The sequence below is a fragment of the Epinephelus lanceolatus genome, chromosome 12 (genome assembly GCF_041903045.1).
Source record: "Epinephelus lanceolatus isolate andai-2023 chromosome 12, ASM4190304v1, whole genome shotgun sequence".
Lineage (NCBI taxonomy): Eukaryota > Metazoa > Chordata > Actinopteri > Perciformes > Serranidae > Epinephelus > Epinephelus lanceolatus.
The window spans coordinates 38,617,606-38,632,532 of NC_135745.1; the positions used below are offsets into that span (position 1 = coordinate 38,617,606).

Below are 14,927 nucleotides of genomic sequence, written 5' to 3' on the forward strand. Positions count from 1 at the left end.
TGTGGGCATAACTGGAGAGAGCTGATGGAGAAATGAAAGAGGAGTGGGTTGGACAAAATTACATGTCAAACAAGGGTTCACATTTAAAAAGTCCTGCTCATATTTGTAGAAAGTGTTTGATTGCATTTAGAAAGGTATTACAATGGGTCACATCTGTGTCTAAAAGCTTTTTGCATTCTGCTGCAAATTATGTAAGCAAAGTGAAGGGTCACGGCACCCTGTTGTTTCGAGCACTATACCTTCCTCCCGTGAAACCTACACAAATATGTTTAACTGAATTCTTCTAATGCACTGCAGAGATCAAAATGTCAGCGGTATAACTTCAACAAACCCCCTCACTCAACACCCCGCCCCGTTATTCCAACAAAGCAAAGCGACTAATTTCGCATGGCAGCCCATACACCCAAACAACAATGCATATTCACACTGTGCCATTGAATATGATAGATGTGTAAAAATCTATATTAAACTGTGGTTAATTTCAGCTATAATGCTATAAGCTTGGTCTAAAATGACATAAATGCTTCTTCTTGGTGGTGGTGAACCCTCATTGTGCAACCACTTGATGCCGCTTGTTCATCACACAAAGTCACATAAAAGGACTGAATTAAAATTTAAAAAAAATATTTGCATATGCAAATATGAGGAACCAAACATAAGTACATGTTGTTGATATGGCTCCAGGATGTAGAACTATCTTTATGTTAATGTCAGCAGACAGGGAATATTCTTTTGAAAATACAGTACATTTTTCATGGGGATCATTATCTACACTGCATGTCACTGTGTCTCAGTTAAAAGAAATGATTAGATTACTTCCCAGCAATCCCCTTTGGGGCGATTTGTGTGTGTGACCGTGGGCAACCTTACAATATGTTTATTCGGTGTCCTTTGAAGACACTTCAATAACATTTCAAATGTTTTATGGACAAATATAGGATGTCTTCTATCTCTGCCTTCAACTGATGCCTTTTGGAACTAGGTCTCTGTTATGTTGGAGTTTGTTGTCCAAACTCATGAAATCGTCATCTCATGGGGTATAACATACTTGGGTAGTCCTCAAAAACTGATATAATAAATAGGTAGCCAAGGACACAGTTTCACTAAAAGTGAAAAGTGACCGAACACGCATGTTTGTGGTGTTAAAAAAAAAAAAAACACAATTAAGGCTGTTTGTTGATTGCACGGTAATGAAAGTCTAGTTGAAGTTGGTAAATCCTTGTGGTGCTAGAACAATCACTGATTATCTTTAATAATCACAGGTCTAAATTATTGACCTCATCAGTACCAATGGAAACCATCAGGCACTGAGGGTCAGTACGTGTAGTTTACATTTTACTGTATTCACATAAGAGCATCTGATTGCAACTAACTGGCCAAATATCAGTGACAAACAACCAAACTTCAACATTAATGGTGAAGAAGTTAGTGGGTAAGAATCACAACTAAAGCCGTACATTGTGTGCATGGTAATACACATTCACTGGTAAATCCTATAACCATGTAGATCCTGGAAAATGTTGATGAACATGGTTAAATTTCACAATAATCTATACTACTGCATTTTTAAATGATCTACCAACAACTAAAACGCATAAATTAGTAGTGGTCACTATTTGTTCTCTACATTTACTGCCCTCACATAAGAGCATCTGATTGCAACTAATTGGCCAAAGATCAGTGACAAATGACCAAACTTCAACCTCAGTGGTGTAAAAATCACATTAAAAGCTGTATGTTGCACACATGGAAATAAATGCTCATTGGTGACTCCTACAACCAAACGAATCCAGAAAAATAGTCGATAAACATGGTTGAAATTCATAATAATCTATACTACTGCAGTAACAACTTAAAGCACTAATCATTAGTGGTCACAGCTGGTTCCTTACATTTACTGCCCTCACATGAGAGCATTTGATTGTGACTAACTGGCCAAGGATCAGTCACAAATGGCAAAATTTCGTGGTGTAAGAATCACAACTAAAGCCGTACACTGTGTGCATGGTAAATAACGTTCACTGGTAATTCCTACAACCATGCAGATACAGGAAAAGGATGATGAACATGGTTAAATTTCACAATAATCTATACTACTATGTCTACAGCACTCTGTATCTACACTACTGCATGTTTGAACGATCAAGTAAGAAGTAAAAGCCTAAATTATTAGTGGTCAAATGACCAAACTTTTACTTTTTTGGTGTAAAAATCACAATTAAAGTTGTACATTGTGTGAAAAATGGCTAATTTAAATGGTCATCTTTCACAAGTATCTGTATAATTGCAGGTATAAATTATTTACCATACCAATGAAGAGTATAAATCACAAGTGGTCACTACTTCTTCTTTACATTTACTATCATAAACGAGAGCATCTGATGCAACTAACTGGCCGAAGATCAGCGACAAATGACCAAACTTCAACTTTAGTTATGTAAAAATCACAATTAAGACTGTTTGTTTTGTTCATGGTAATAAACGTCTACTTGCAGTTGCTAAATCTGCATGGTTTCAGAAAAACAGTTGATTAAAATGGCGGTTGTTTGTAATTATCTCAATTATTTATCAGTACCTATAAAAAGCATCAGTCATTAGTGGTCAGCACTATTTCTCTACATTTACCGCCCTCAAACTTTCACTGGTAATCCCTAAAACTAATAATAATCTATACTACTGCATGTTTAAATGATCCAGTAACAACTAAAAGCATAAATTATCTGTGGTCGCTACTTGTTTACATTAACAGCCCTGAAATGAGAGCATCTGATTGAGACTAACTGGCCACAGATCAGTGACAAGCTACGAAGCTTCAATGTTTGTGGTGTAAAAATCACATGAAAAGTTGTATGTGACGGTGCATGGAAGATAAGCATTCACTGTTAATTCCCTAAACCACGCTGATCCAGAAAAATGTTAATCAACATGGTTAAATGTCATAATTATACATATTACTGCATGTTCAAATGATCCAGTAACAACTAAAAGCATCAGTCATTAGTGGTCACTGCTGGCTCCTTACATTTACTGCCCTCACATGAGAGCATCTGATTGCTTACATCTCAGGAATCAATGCATGACCGGTCAGTCGATGTCTGGCTTTTGTAGTTCATAGGCCGTGGACTTATTGTGTTGTGTCATTGAGAGGTTAGGTCCAAATCTGGGCGTCTCTAGGGGTCCCTGCCCATCTTTTCTATTCCGGCGGGCAGACAATGAAGCAGACACGCCTACAAATGGCCAGATAAGAGCTTGGATGTTCAGCCAAAAACGAGCATCTAAACAATGGTAACAGGTGTGTATAATGCGTGCTTTGATAATGACCTTGGTGGCCGTAATAGTATGTCTAGACACAACTAACAGGAGGCATTTCTGTCTGGTCTCAGAAGTCCCGTGGGTGCTCAATTGCAAGATCCTAAGGCGCAGATATTGGTTGGTTAGTCATTAAAACCAAAAGAAAACATGTCAGAGGATGTAGCATACAGAAAGCATGTTTTACTGTGACACTGGAAGCATGAGAAGCATCAGAAAAGTTAAGTCTGCCACTCAAAAGGATATTTTTTTCCTCCGTCTTTAAAATATTTGTAGGGTAGTTTGCATAATAAGCTAAAATCATCTTGAGTATTCAGAGATATGCACTTGAATAAATAGAAAAAAAAAACTCCATTAATGTGGATGGCTTGCAATTTTTGATTGCACCAGACACAGGAAGCTTGCTGACATGAACTAAAATGCAAATGTCCTTTGAGCAAAACAAAGAAATTGATTATGAAGTTAGTTTCTTCAGCACAAGTAGCTGGCTTTGAGTGATTAATGGGGGTGGGTCATTGATTTCCTTTTGTTTAGATCTTGGTTAACTTTCTGGAGACACAATTATAATTTGTTTCCAAACAATAAATCCAATCTAGCTTGAGCAAATTAAATTTCCCTATGGCCTCTTCTGCGTCATTTTACATCTGAGACGGATTGTTATCAAAAGGCATTGCATGTAAATGTCTGCTTATTTTGTTTATATTTGTTACATTTCTGATTAGATATTGTTTTTCTCTGTGTATTCGAAGGTGAGCGCCTCCTAAGATTAAGAAGAGGTTAAAAAGAGCTCTTTACAGAGATCTGCGTGACCTGTCAGCCTCAGTGCCAAGGGTTAATCTCTCAGTTCTCAGTCAAATAGCTGTATGTCATACACATCAACATTTCTGATGAGCCATCTATCTGCAGCATGTGAGGAATACTGTCTACATTGTCTGAAACATGCCAAAATATTGTGGATTTGTTGAATGAGCACACATTGTCTATCTGTACACTAGCTCTGCTAAAGGTTGGTGAAATGTTTTTTGAGTTATCGGCACAATGTACTTTATATTTCTGCATATTTGCAAGTCAAATCGCAGTGTTACAGACTACTTTATTGAAAAGGCTTTTGCCACATTCTTCAGCTTTACAACTTTGAAAACTTCCACAGATCCAGACATTTATACTTCCTGATTTCTCGCATCATCTCTCCAAGATAGTGATAATACGATTTCTGTGTTTTTCGCTGTTGAGAAACAAACTGGATTATGAACAGATCACTACATAAACAGCTTTCTAAAAGGAGGCAGCTATTTTAAAAAAGGCTGAAGAAATGCAAAGAGGGATTTAAATTTTAATTTGAATTTATTCCAGCAAGTGAAAGGTTCTTTTGAGAGGGGATTTCAGCAAAGATGATGGTATTTAAAAGTGATAAACAAGCATCTAAACCTCCAGTGGAAAACAGTCATTTTGCTCCTTTCTAGTGTAGGGGAGGAATTGGGCTTGCTAAGGTCACATCCAAAAAATAAGAATAAGTAATAGTAGTAATTAAAATGTAAATAAGCGAGATCCGTGGAGATATTTCAACTGATTTCTGTCATAAATTGTGTAATTAACATTTTGTCTTGACACACCTTGTGACTCTGGATGTATAGCTATATGTCCTCAGGTGCAAATTCCTGTTCTCTGTGTACTTGGCATAGCGTACTTTATACTGTATATGGATGCTTAAAAAAAATCTTTCACACTTATCACATGCAATTTAAATCCTGTGCCTCAACACTGGAGAGGAACATCAGGCTAAGTTCAAAATTAAATGCCTTACAAATTAGGACTTGTGTTAATTAAGGATCGTTGTTGTGCAGTTTGAGACAGTATCTGGAAAATCTAGTGAATTTAGTGGATGAGTGATTCACTCTGGGGTATAGTCACATGGCACATTTATGTGACAAAGGATGACTAACCAGGGTTGTCATCTATTACATTTATAATATATGGATTATAATGATGTGACTGGATTTCAAATGTTTCCATTCTCTTCCGGATGACCACTAAACTTAAGCAGAGAAACCTATGCCACACAAGAAAGACAAAGAGTTACATCATTTTGTTGAACAGTTAATCCGATCATGGACAGTGTTTGTGCATTTGCTATCTTCGGAAAATGCCAGCAAAGGCGCTAAGTAAACCTATTTTACAAGACTCCCTCACAAGGATACAGTGCCAGTATCGGGATAAAATTTCACACAGCGGCATGGCTCAGTCACATAACCTAAGCAGGCTTAGGAAAATGGAACACTACAAAGTATTGCACTTTCTTCCTGTATGTCTGTTGCGGCAAACAAAATGCTCGGATGACTGATGTGAGTTTGAGCATGAAAGCCAAAGTGAACTAATGGCTGAATAGCATGTAGATACTGTTGTTAATGCTCTGAGTTGTTTAAAATGGTAGATTATGGAAGTGTGCACCTGGCATTCTGCAGGCTAGCCTGGCAACACTCCTCCCTTATAATTATAATGAACACACAGTAATTCAGGGTTGAGGCTGAAATACGAATGATGTCCTCTGAGACAGCTTGTTTTAATGGTTATGCAGAAGAGTTCCTAGAAGTGCAGATGGCAGATGCAATGCCTTTTAAGCTATTTACAGATCGTACACTACAAGGTATGGAAAGACCCATAGTGTGAGGCCATATTGCTCTTTTGTGCTCCTGGATTAGACATTAGGCTGGCTCACGAACTAATGAAAGATATATTTTAGAGCATGTTTACTGCAATATTGATAGCCCATTATACTAACAAGTTAGATAGCAATGTAGGAAAGAGATACAATTGCACTATAAGGACTGCATGGTGTGTTTCATCTAAATACCCCACTGTTCTTACTTTGTCCACATAGGGGTGCATTTGCTCAGGACTTGGGCCCTCATGTAGTCTTTCATTGCAGTGTCAGAAGCCTCATTTCTCTTATTTGGATGGATGCGAGTCTATAAGATACTGTAGTACACATTTTATACTATTTGGAGCATAATTGGCTGCAAATAAGACAAGAGCCAAATCTTGCGTGGTTTAATATTCATCATAAAGAGCAGATGAAAGCCATTTTTGCCTGACCATATTGCTTTGTTACATACCTATCACCACATAAACGCTGAACCACCAGAACTGCCTCCTCCAGGAATCTGTAGTGATGTTAATGCTTTAAAAAAATGTCCCATAATCATGATTTTAACCCAAATGACAATGTCCTGTTCATGTTTCTAAAAGCCAAATTTGTACCCGTTTGTACTGAAAATATTCCACCGGTGTAAAATCTTTCTTTACATACAGCACAGTTAATATATCTCTATCCCTGGCACCGTCCCAAGCCTATATGAAAGAGCGTGGAGCCTTTGAATCAGCCCACCACTGTGATACAAGAGCAGGTATTGAAACAACAAAAATGTTAACTCCAAGAAAAAGTTTTGCCGCATTAAAGTCACATAGGAGCCACATTAGCATGTGAAAAGAATAAACAGAGGCATTCTCAGTTACACACTCCACCTGGCTGCTAACCAACGTCCTTGTCAGAAGTCCACCCACCGCACTGGCTAACACTGAAAGACCTCCTGGGGACCGCAGTGACCATTCACTCGGTTCTCTCTTTTTCCCATGCACCTGTGACTGTTTTTGTGTTTGCTATTTTTTGCTTTGTCTTTTTCTGGCAACACTGTATCATCGGAGACACACTTTGCCTCAAAAGGAATTCTCCTGCCCAACAATGTGGTTTGTTTGTTCACCGGATATGGCAGGCCAGAGAGTCAAATGAAAAAAAAAAAAGTCACCACAGTAATAATTAAAATTGCCACAAGAAAAAAATAAGCTGAGAGACACAGCAGTGTGAATGGATTTGAAATAAGAAAATAAGGTACTTTTACCAACTGGTTTCTTGCCGAGTTGGGGGGCTTCACAGGTGCAGTTGGAAAGGCTCTCCTCCTTACTCTCCTCGGACGGCTCATCCGGCTTCTCCATGGTCCTGGACCTTAGAGAGCTGCTTTTCCATTTTCCAAAGGACTTTGCCACAATCGCTTTGTCCGCTCCTTTCATTGTTTTCTGTAAAACACATTTACAGCATGACTTCCCAGGTTTATCCCTCTTGTGAGCCATCTGCCCCCTTTTTTGGCTCTCAATAAACCTGGGCTCATCTTTCCCAAACCCAAAGTAAGAGAGAATTAGGGCATTGTGTGCATATGCATTCTCTTAAGCATTCCAGAAATTTTCCTGATTGCCCTGGCACCTTTTTTAGAGAGCGTTTGGACATTGTTTTCCTCCTGACATTTTGCAATCCTGTGTGGAGAGAGTGGTACTGATTGAAACAGTATAAAACAATACTTTGCAAAGTACCCACACGGTAAACAGTGGATGGAAACTGAGAAAAAAAACAAACATGTTTTCACATTTAATCCAACTTAAAGGAAATAAAAATAGCACATTATGCCCTAATTGAGTGCTGTACAGTCCGCAAATACTATTACAAGGCCGATCAGGATTAGCAGTGGAACATACCTAGTTATCTATTTCTGAGTGCCAAGACTGCTAGCAGTGGGCAACTAAATTTCAAAAGCTGGCAAATCCAGTTGTCTCCTAAATACAGAAAGTACTTAAATCCAGAGCTAACAGAAGAAAAAGACGGATAAAGGGTGCTCTGCATATCACCGAAAAGCTTGTGCACTTTTCAGAATCACTGGCTAGGTTAAACAAATATGCTAAGTAGAGATCAAAACAATCCTTTGATCTGCAGCCTAGTTTCCAGAGGAATGGCTTGGCTGTTGTTGTAAATAACTTGTATAAATCTATATACCATTTGCCTTCAGGTAATATCAAAAGTGCCAGGGATTCGCAGGCAAATACCTTGTGGTTAGGAAATAGATCAGATAAAAGCATATAAATATTTCAGCAACACTGCACTCTGTCATTTTCTGTATTATAGCTGAGTTTTTTAACCCATGTGATCATTTTTACTTTAGTTCTACAGCAAAAAAAGCATGAATGAGTAATATCTGATAGCAAAATTACATTCTACCCTTTTCTATTTTGTAGTGTGGAAAAAGGTTCCTACCTCCAGCATGCCATTCAGGTCAAACACAGTGTAAAACATTGTGCTAAACTTCATACAAAAGAGGCTTGAAGAATCAGAATGCAGAAGCTATGCAACTTGCTGACTAACTTTGCCCTCTGTTTTGATCGAGCACACAAAGAAAAACGCTGTCCATTCAAAACAGACAGCATAACTCTTTTCAGAGAGGGGGGACCGTGAACAAACGAGGCCATGTCCTGAGCTGCAGTCAGTTTCCCGTCAGGCCTGCACAGTGCACGGTGAGGGCCGCAGGGACTGGGACTGGCTGACACCACACTCACGGGCAACAGAACAACTTTTGTGCACACTATCATCCTCTGGAGTTTTTTTTTCCTCTCTACCCAAATTGGACAAGTGTGCTGTTTGGTTTGCAGCTTGCTTTACCTCAGCCACTTTGCTCTTACTTCATAAACATATTGACAAACTAATCCTTTTTGCAAACTAATTTCATAGCTGCGTTATACTCTTTAAATGGCATTATAATTATCATAATGATAAAACATTGCACATAGCTAACAAAACATATGCACACAAGCAAACACCCAGACAATACAAATTAAGCACAATTATAACTGGCAAAATGTATAACTTTTTTAATTTGCTACTGTGCTCACTAGCTAAATGATGTTCCATCTAGCTTAACAATGCTATGCTGCTAACTAGCTTAATTTAACTTGAACTAAACTAGTCAACTCAAGAATCGTTGTAACCAGATCGGTTAAATAAAGCCTAATAAGTCAGAAAAAGGCTGTTTTAACGTATCCAACTTCTTAAAAAAATGCAGGTATTAGAAATAGAACAATTAGCGAGGGTCGACTCAAGCACCAGGCTAAACTAGCTAACATAGCAGACAATGTTAGAAATAATTGAAATGCTTTGCTAACTCTTGTTAACTCTTGTACATATTTCTCTGGTATAATTTATCTTATAATATTCTAACAAGCAGCAAATTAAAGGGTACAGTCTTAGCTGCAAATTTGTAATTAAAGTCATATTGTGCATTTGTGCGAACCAGCCCCATCCCAGGGTTGGTTGCAACACGTTTTGGGGTTGGCTGGCACAATGTTAAAATGCTATAGTCACAAAAAATGAAGCAGACAGTAGAAAGAATTTGAACATTTAGTTCAACCACAACCAGAAAACATGAATATTTAATACAGTAGCTGTTCATTTTTAAATGCAAACATTTTTAAGCAATGTAGCCTATTGGTAGGAATGTCCGGTTACTTTTGCTAATGACCATTCAAAACAATAGTAATTAGCTAACCATATAAGCAATATTTTTATTCTTTTAAAATTGCTTTAACCTCTCAAAAATTCTGTTAGGCTATAGTTACAACTCTTAATTTTTCAATTGTTTGGCACATTTGCCAGCCAACCCCCAAACCCTGCTAAAATTTGACCCAATTTTTTTGATGAAATTATGTTAGCCATGTTAACCATCACTCACCACAGACTTTCAAATACTATTTCAAAATATAGCTGATTCCTTTGTCTATTAACTAGAAGCAACACATTTCTAATATCTCTGTCTAACGCCGTTTGGTTTAAAGACCACTTTTTTACTTTTGATACTATGACAAATAAATGTTACCCTCAAAGCAAACATTTTAATGTTACATTTCTGTTTCTGTGACCTTTTAAGTACCAGAAAATCGCTGTGTGCTAACCAAACCCAGTCTCCCCTACAACATTTTTATACAATTGATAAGAAAATGCCATTATGTTAAAATAAAAAAATAAAAACATCCCCGGCTTCTTCTTTAATGCTAGCAGGCTAAATTAGCTAATGCAGCACACAACATGCTAAAGGACGAAAATGCTTTAACTGACCTATTTATCTAAAGATGTGTTGATTACAGATCGAACTTCATGTTATTTGTTGTGGCTGTAAATTCTTAATAAAAACATTTTTTATAAAAAATGTCATTATATTGATTCAAAAGCATGGAGACAATAATGTAGCCTAGCCTAATGTTAGCTATTTGCCGTAGCATAGCAACTCCACAAAACTGAATGTTCGTACGTCCCAGTTTGGGTTTGTAAAATTTGTAATAATTTGCAAAATAGGCTACGTTTTATAGGCAAACACAACCTCTGCATCGAGCGCTCAAAGGTCACATTCAAAACATGTTTCATGAGGAATTTAATTGTTTTAAACCGTCAAGCTTTCTCGTTGTCTTTGAGGACCTGTCTTACTGTGGATGCTACGTATATGCTATATATGAATTTGCATTTATTTTGAGTGTTATGTGACATCTAGTTTTGGCCTGTAAAATAGACAACGCATTTGTTTGTTTAATAATGGTAAAAAAAAACTAAAAAAAAAACTAGCATGACGACCAGGAATCACAGTAAGATTTCTGTAAAGTAGACAGGTGTGAGATGTTGCATAATTTCATGAACACAGACTATTTTTACACCTGGTTGAGTGTTTTAAATCCTAAAAACTGCCGAAGGTGTTTGAAGGATATCATGGGAGCTTCATCTAGCTTCTCTAGAGTCCTGGAAAAGCGATTTTGAGAGAGAACAGAATGTACCATATTCTTGACCCGTCTGCCTCAGATGCTTGCTGTATATGGAACTGAATACTGGACGTGAATTGTATCATTCTCTGTGTCAACTTGTTAGATGGCAGTTGCTGTAGTGGAGTGGTGAGAGCGGCACATATGCATTATAGGAGAAAATTGTGAAATGACAGATTCCGGGTGTGATACTGAGGGAATGACTAACTAATAGGAGGGGTGCTCCAGGCTGTTAGCTTTGAAAAGCAGTTTGCACATTACTTTATCTTGTCAATCAGATTCCTGGAATGGAAGAGGTGACTGATAACTTGAATTAATTATTTTCTTATTGCATGCATGTGTTAATTCATGTTAATTTATGTCCCTTACAGGCCCAAGCCAGAATATCCAGAGTAAAGCGCCACCTCTGGCACCCAGATCACCACACCACTCTCTTTGCATATATTTATATCAAATGAAAGACTTTTTTTAATCCTGTTGGAACAAGGACTGACTGCCAAATTTGATTTTTAAATGTACTTTTAAGCTTTTCATGGTTTACGTTTGCATTTCTTCTTAACAAGTGAACAACATGGAGCAGTATTTACGGCTATGATGGGATTTGAAAGTTCCAGATTATTTATTATAAGTAAATCCTACCCCTTAAAACATATCCTTTTCTTACAAGCACAGTTAAATAATGTAGCACAGGGTCAACACTCACAAGGCGTACCCTCTGTATTTTTTTAATTTTGTATGTGGCTACTTTTTTTTTTTTTAATTAAGTAGTGCGTAATTTAAAGCAGCGTTTACATTCATAAATATATCTTCTTTACCGTGTTGGTTAAAAAAACAAAAGCAGCAGCAGCTCTGTAGAATACACAGAGCATACTTTAAACAATTGCATTTCACTAAACATCTTTAAACATTTTGACAAATTTAACTTCCCCTGAACACAGAGGATAAGAGGAAAAACATTTCTCTGATGAGAACAGAAACAGCAAGAAGTTCTAACAAGGAAAAGCCTGCCAGGTGGCGAACTGGCTGCACCAACAGAACGCACAATCTGTCTGCTTCTCCTTCCAAACCATTGACAGCTGCCATCACCAGCCTTGCACACTCGCACTCAGTGGCTCCTCAGCTCCCTGCCCATCCCTCTTTAGTGTTTCCTGCTAACCTCAGAGACAGGGTCACCTGGCCCCCTAGTTGCCCGTCTGTGGGGCCCTGCTGGCCCCCTGGAGACCTGCCTGCATGGGGATGCATGGCTAACAGAGGTCTAGCAAATCCTCTTTAATATGCAAACCAAGGGGCTATTCCTTTGACCTGAGACCATAGCTTTTCTAACAGTGAAATCCAAAAATATTCAAGTGATGTACAACGATGAGATTTGATGAGCAGTTTTTGATCTGCTGGTTATTTGATATTGAATATTATCAGAGGCAAACAGTGGCACAATCAGGCATTTTCCTCAACCAGGTAGGTTATTACGGTTTAATTAAAGTAATAAGCGGCTTGATTGAATTAGATGATGTTCGACTCGACCTATTTGAAAAAATAATAATCTGCAGTTTGAACATTTTGGTAAAATTGGAACAGCATTTCTCCACAGAGTAAAACCTAAGCACACAGATGCACAGAGGCTAAACTGAAGAGTGTTCCACAAAGCTAGCATTGCAACTGGGCTAAAAATAAAACCTGGCAAAGTTATTCTGATCCCTTATTGGTCCCATAGTTTGATTTCACATTTAGCATTTGCATTCCCCTCCGCATAAACATTTCATTCTTCCCCTCCTGCAGTACAATGAGACTTGAGTGACTTTGGCAGCAGATTTTGGATCGGTGCTCCTGAATCCACCAGTGTATGTTATCAGCAGGTAAACAAGCTTTCGAACAAAGCCATAATGGAACTGCAAGCGGCATAAAGAGGCTCATCTCAAAAGCTATACAACCCATCAAAGCTGGTGTCATTTCCTCAACACTGCACTGCAGCTGGAAAATGCATGGCTGTTAGTTACAGTTTAAATCGCCTGTCTATTTTCAGACACTTCAGAACTATTTGTATTGATTATTTACTTGTCAGTAAGCAGCCAGATTACCAAAATAAGACAACAGATTTTAATGTTTAGTGGATTCTTTTTCCGTTTTGTTCTGTGGTAGGAAATCAAAAACTGTGTCATGCACTAAATTAACGGGATTTGCACTATAGGGTATTTGAATAATTATTTTCCTACTGAAAATGAAATAGTTCTGTCTATATTTGGAAGGATTACCGATGGCATTGAACTTAATGTGAAAATAATTTGCCCTTTAAATACGTAGTTTAGTTATATCCTACACTTCCTGCTCACCAGATGCAATCTTGTTAACCACATGCCTGGATGCTTGTCACCAAACTTTCCACATATTTGCCTTTTGGGTACAGCTCAGATGCACAACTAAACCTACGCACTCTCCTCCCAGTGAGTGGAGAAGCCTCAAAGCTTTCCTTTCATATGCTGCATTATCTCTTTGGCGGTAATTATCCATAAAACTATGCCATCAGATGGTGATGATTTCCAATATGAACCCAATAAATGTGTTTAAAATTTGAATTATCATATTTATGTGGATATGTGTTACTAATAGTGATTATGTTCGTCATGTGGGTAGAAAATCAACCATCCTTATATTGCGCATTCTCACATATTTCTCAGACATTTCATCACACATTTAATCTGCCCCTGTCTAAGATTTTCTACTGAACCTGTAGTCAAGGCAGAGAGGGGACAATAACGGATGAGATTATGAAGCATGTCTGTTAAAGCATGTCTGTTTGATCATCATTCTGTTTAGGTGAAGTTCTCTTCTTGGTCTCTTCAGTCCCTGACAGCAGATATATAACCTAATCTCTTTCCCTAACCCTTTTCTTAGGCATGAATAGGGTGGAAATGTGATGGCATTAAGTCGATTTACTCCTTGGTTTGCAGTTTCAGCCTTAATGCCTCTTGGCTCTTCTTCAACACACTCGTTCCATTTAGATTTCGAAAATATAAATGTTATGTTAAGGCTTCCCTATTTATTTTCATTTATCCATCATTTGAAGTTCATGCATATATTTACTCTGCGAATAATGCTTGTTTATTTGCAGCTCCGTCTATCTAGTATAGTGTCAGAGATATTGGGAAATCAAATACAACTTGTGTATTATCTTGAAATACAGGGGATATCAGTGACAAAGGGCGAGATCTGAGACTGCATGGCATTCTTTGCGAGTTGTCTCTGACATCGTTTTGATATTTCACATTTACTCGTCTAAACCTTAATTTAGTGCCTCCAGCATATGTTGACATGCAAAGAAAAGCCATTATGATGTGTCTTTGGATTTCAGCTGATGGCATTTGAAAGCTGCATTAATATACCTGTCCTTATACAATTACTGGAGTATGTGTGTGATGCATTTATGCTTGCGTACGTAAGAAACTTCAGGTTGCCTTTTAACTTTTTTGCACAATACTGATAGAAGAGATTAATTTTAATTAACTCGTGTATGAAGATATGTTGCTAGTAATCAGTATAAAGTTAAATTTAAAATTTTAGTGAGGCTTTTCCTCATAAATTAGATCATTCCAAGGATTCAACACACAGTAACATTATTTTTAATATTTACAACAACAAAAACAAATTAAAGAAAATAGTCCGCATGATAGTCAGTATAATAGTGTATAATTTATTGTTTTGTCCATTAAAAGTATTTCTATGGTAAACGTACTTGCAAAATTTGTATTTTCTTTTAAAGGCTTTTTTAAAATTTAATTTGCGCGATATGTTTCAGTGTCTGTGTATCCATACGTTACTATATGTATGCATGTTGTATAGGTTTCTGTTTTTGATCATCTGATTTTTTTTGCCATACAATTTTGTTTAATTTCCTTGTTGGGCACTTTATAATCTCTACGTTTGATCTTCTACATGAAATTAACTTAATTATTATTTATTATGAAACACTCAACAGAGGATTGTAATGTACTGTTTTTTTAAAT

The 14,927-nt window shown here is 37.4% G+C and overlaps 1 protein-coding gene across 4 annotated transcripts in view; it reads right to left on the reverse strand.

Moving 5' to 3' along the window:
- The window catches only part of st18 (ST18 C2H2C-type zinc finger transcription factor), a 43,608-nt gene extending 35,092 nt beyond the window's left edge, over window positions 1-8,516 (reverse strand). For all 4 annotated transcript variants that reach the window (XM_078173407.1, XM_078173406.1, XM_033651174.2 and 1 more), the window contains exons 1-2: window positions 8,387-8,516; window positions 7,206-7,380 (exon numbers count right to left, since the gene is read on the reverse strand). In XM_078173407.1, the coding sequence (XP_078029533.1) occupies window positions 7,206-7,380; window positions 8,387-8,440 (229 nt within the window). In that variant the 5' untranslated portion in view covers window positions 8,441-8,516. The remainder of the gene's footprint in view (window positions 1-7,205; window positions 7,381-8,386) is intronic.
- Between the last annotated feature and the right edge of the window lie 6,411 nt (window positions 8,517-14,927).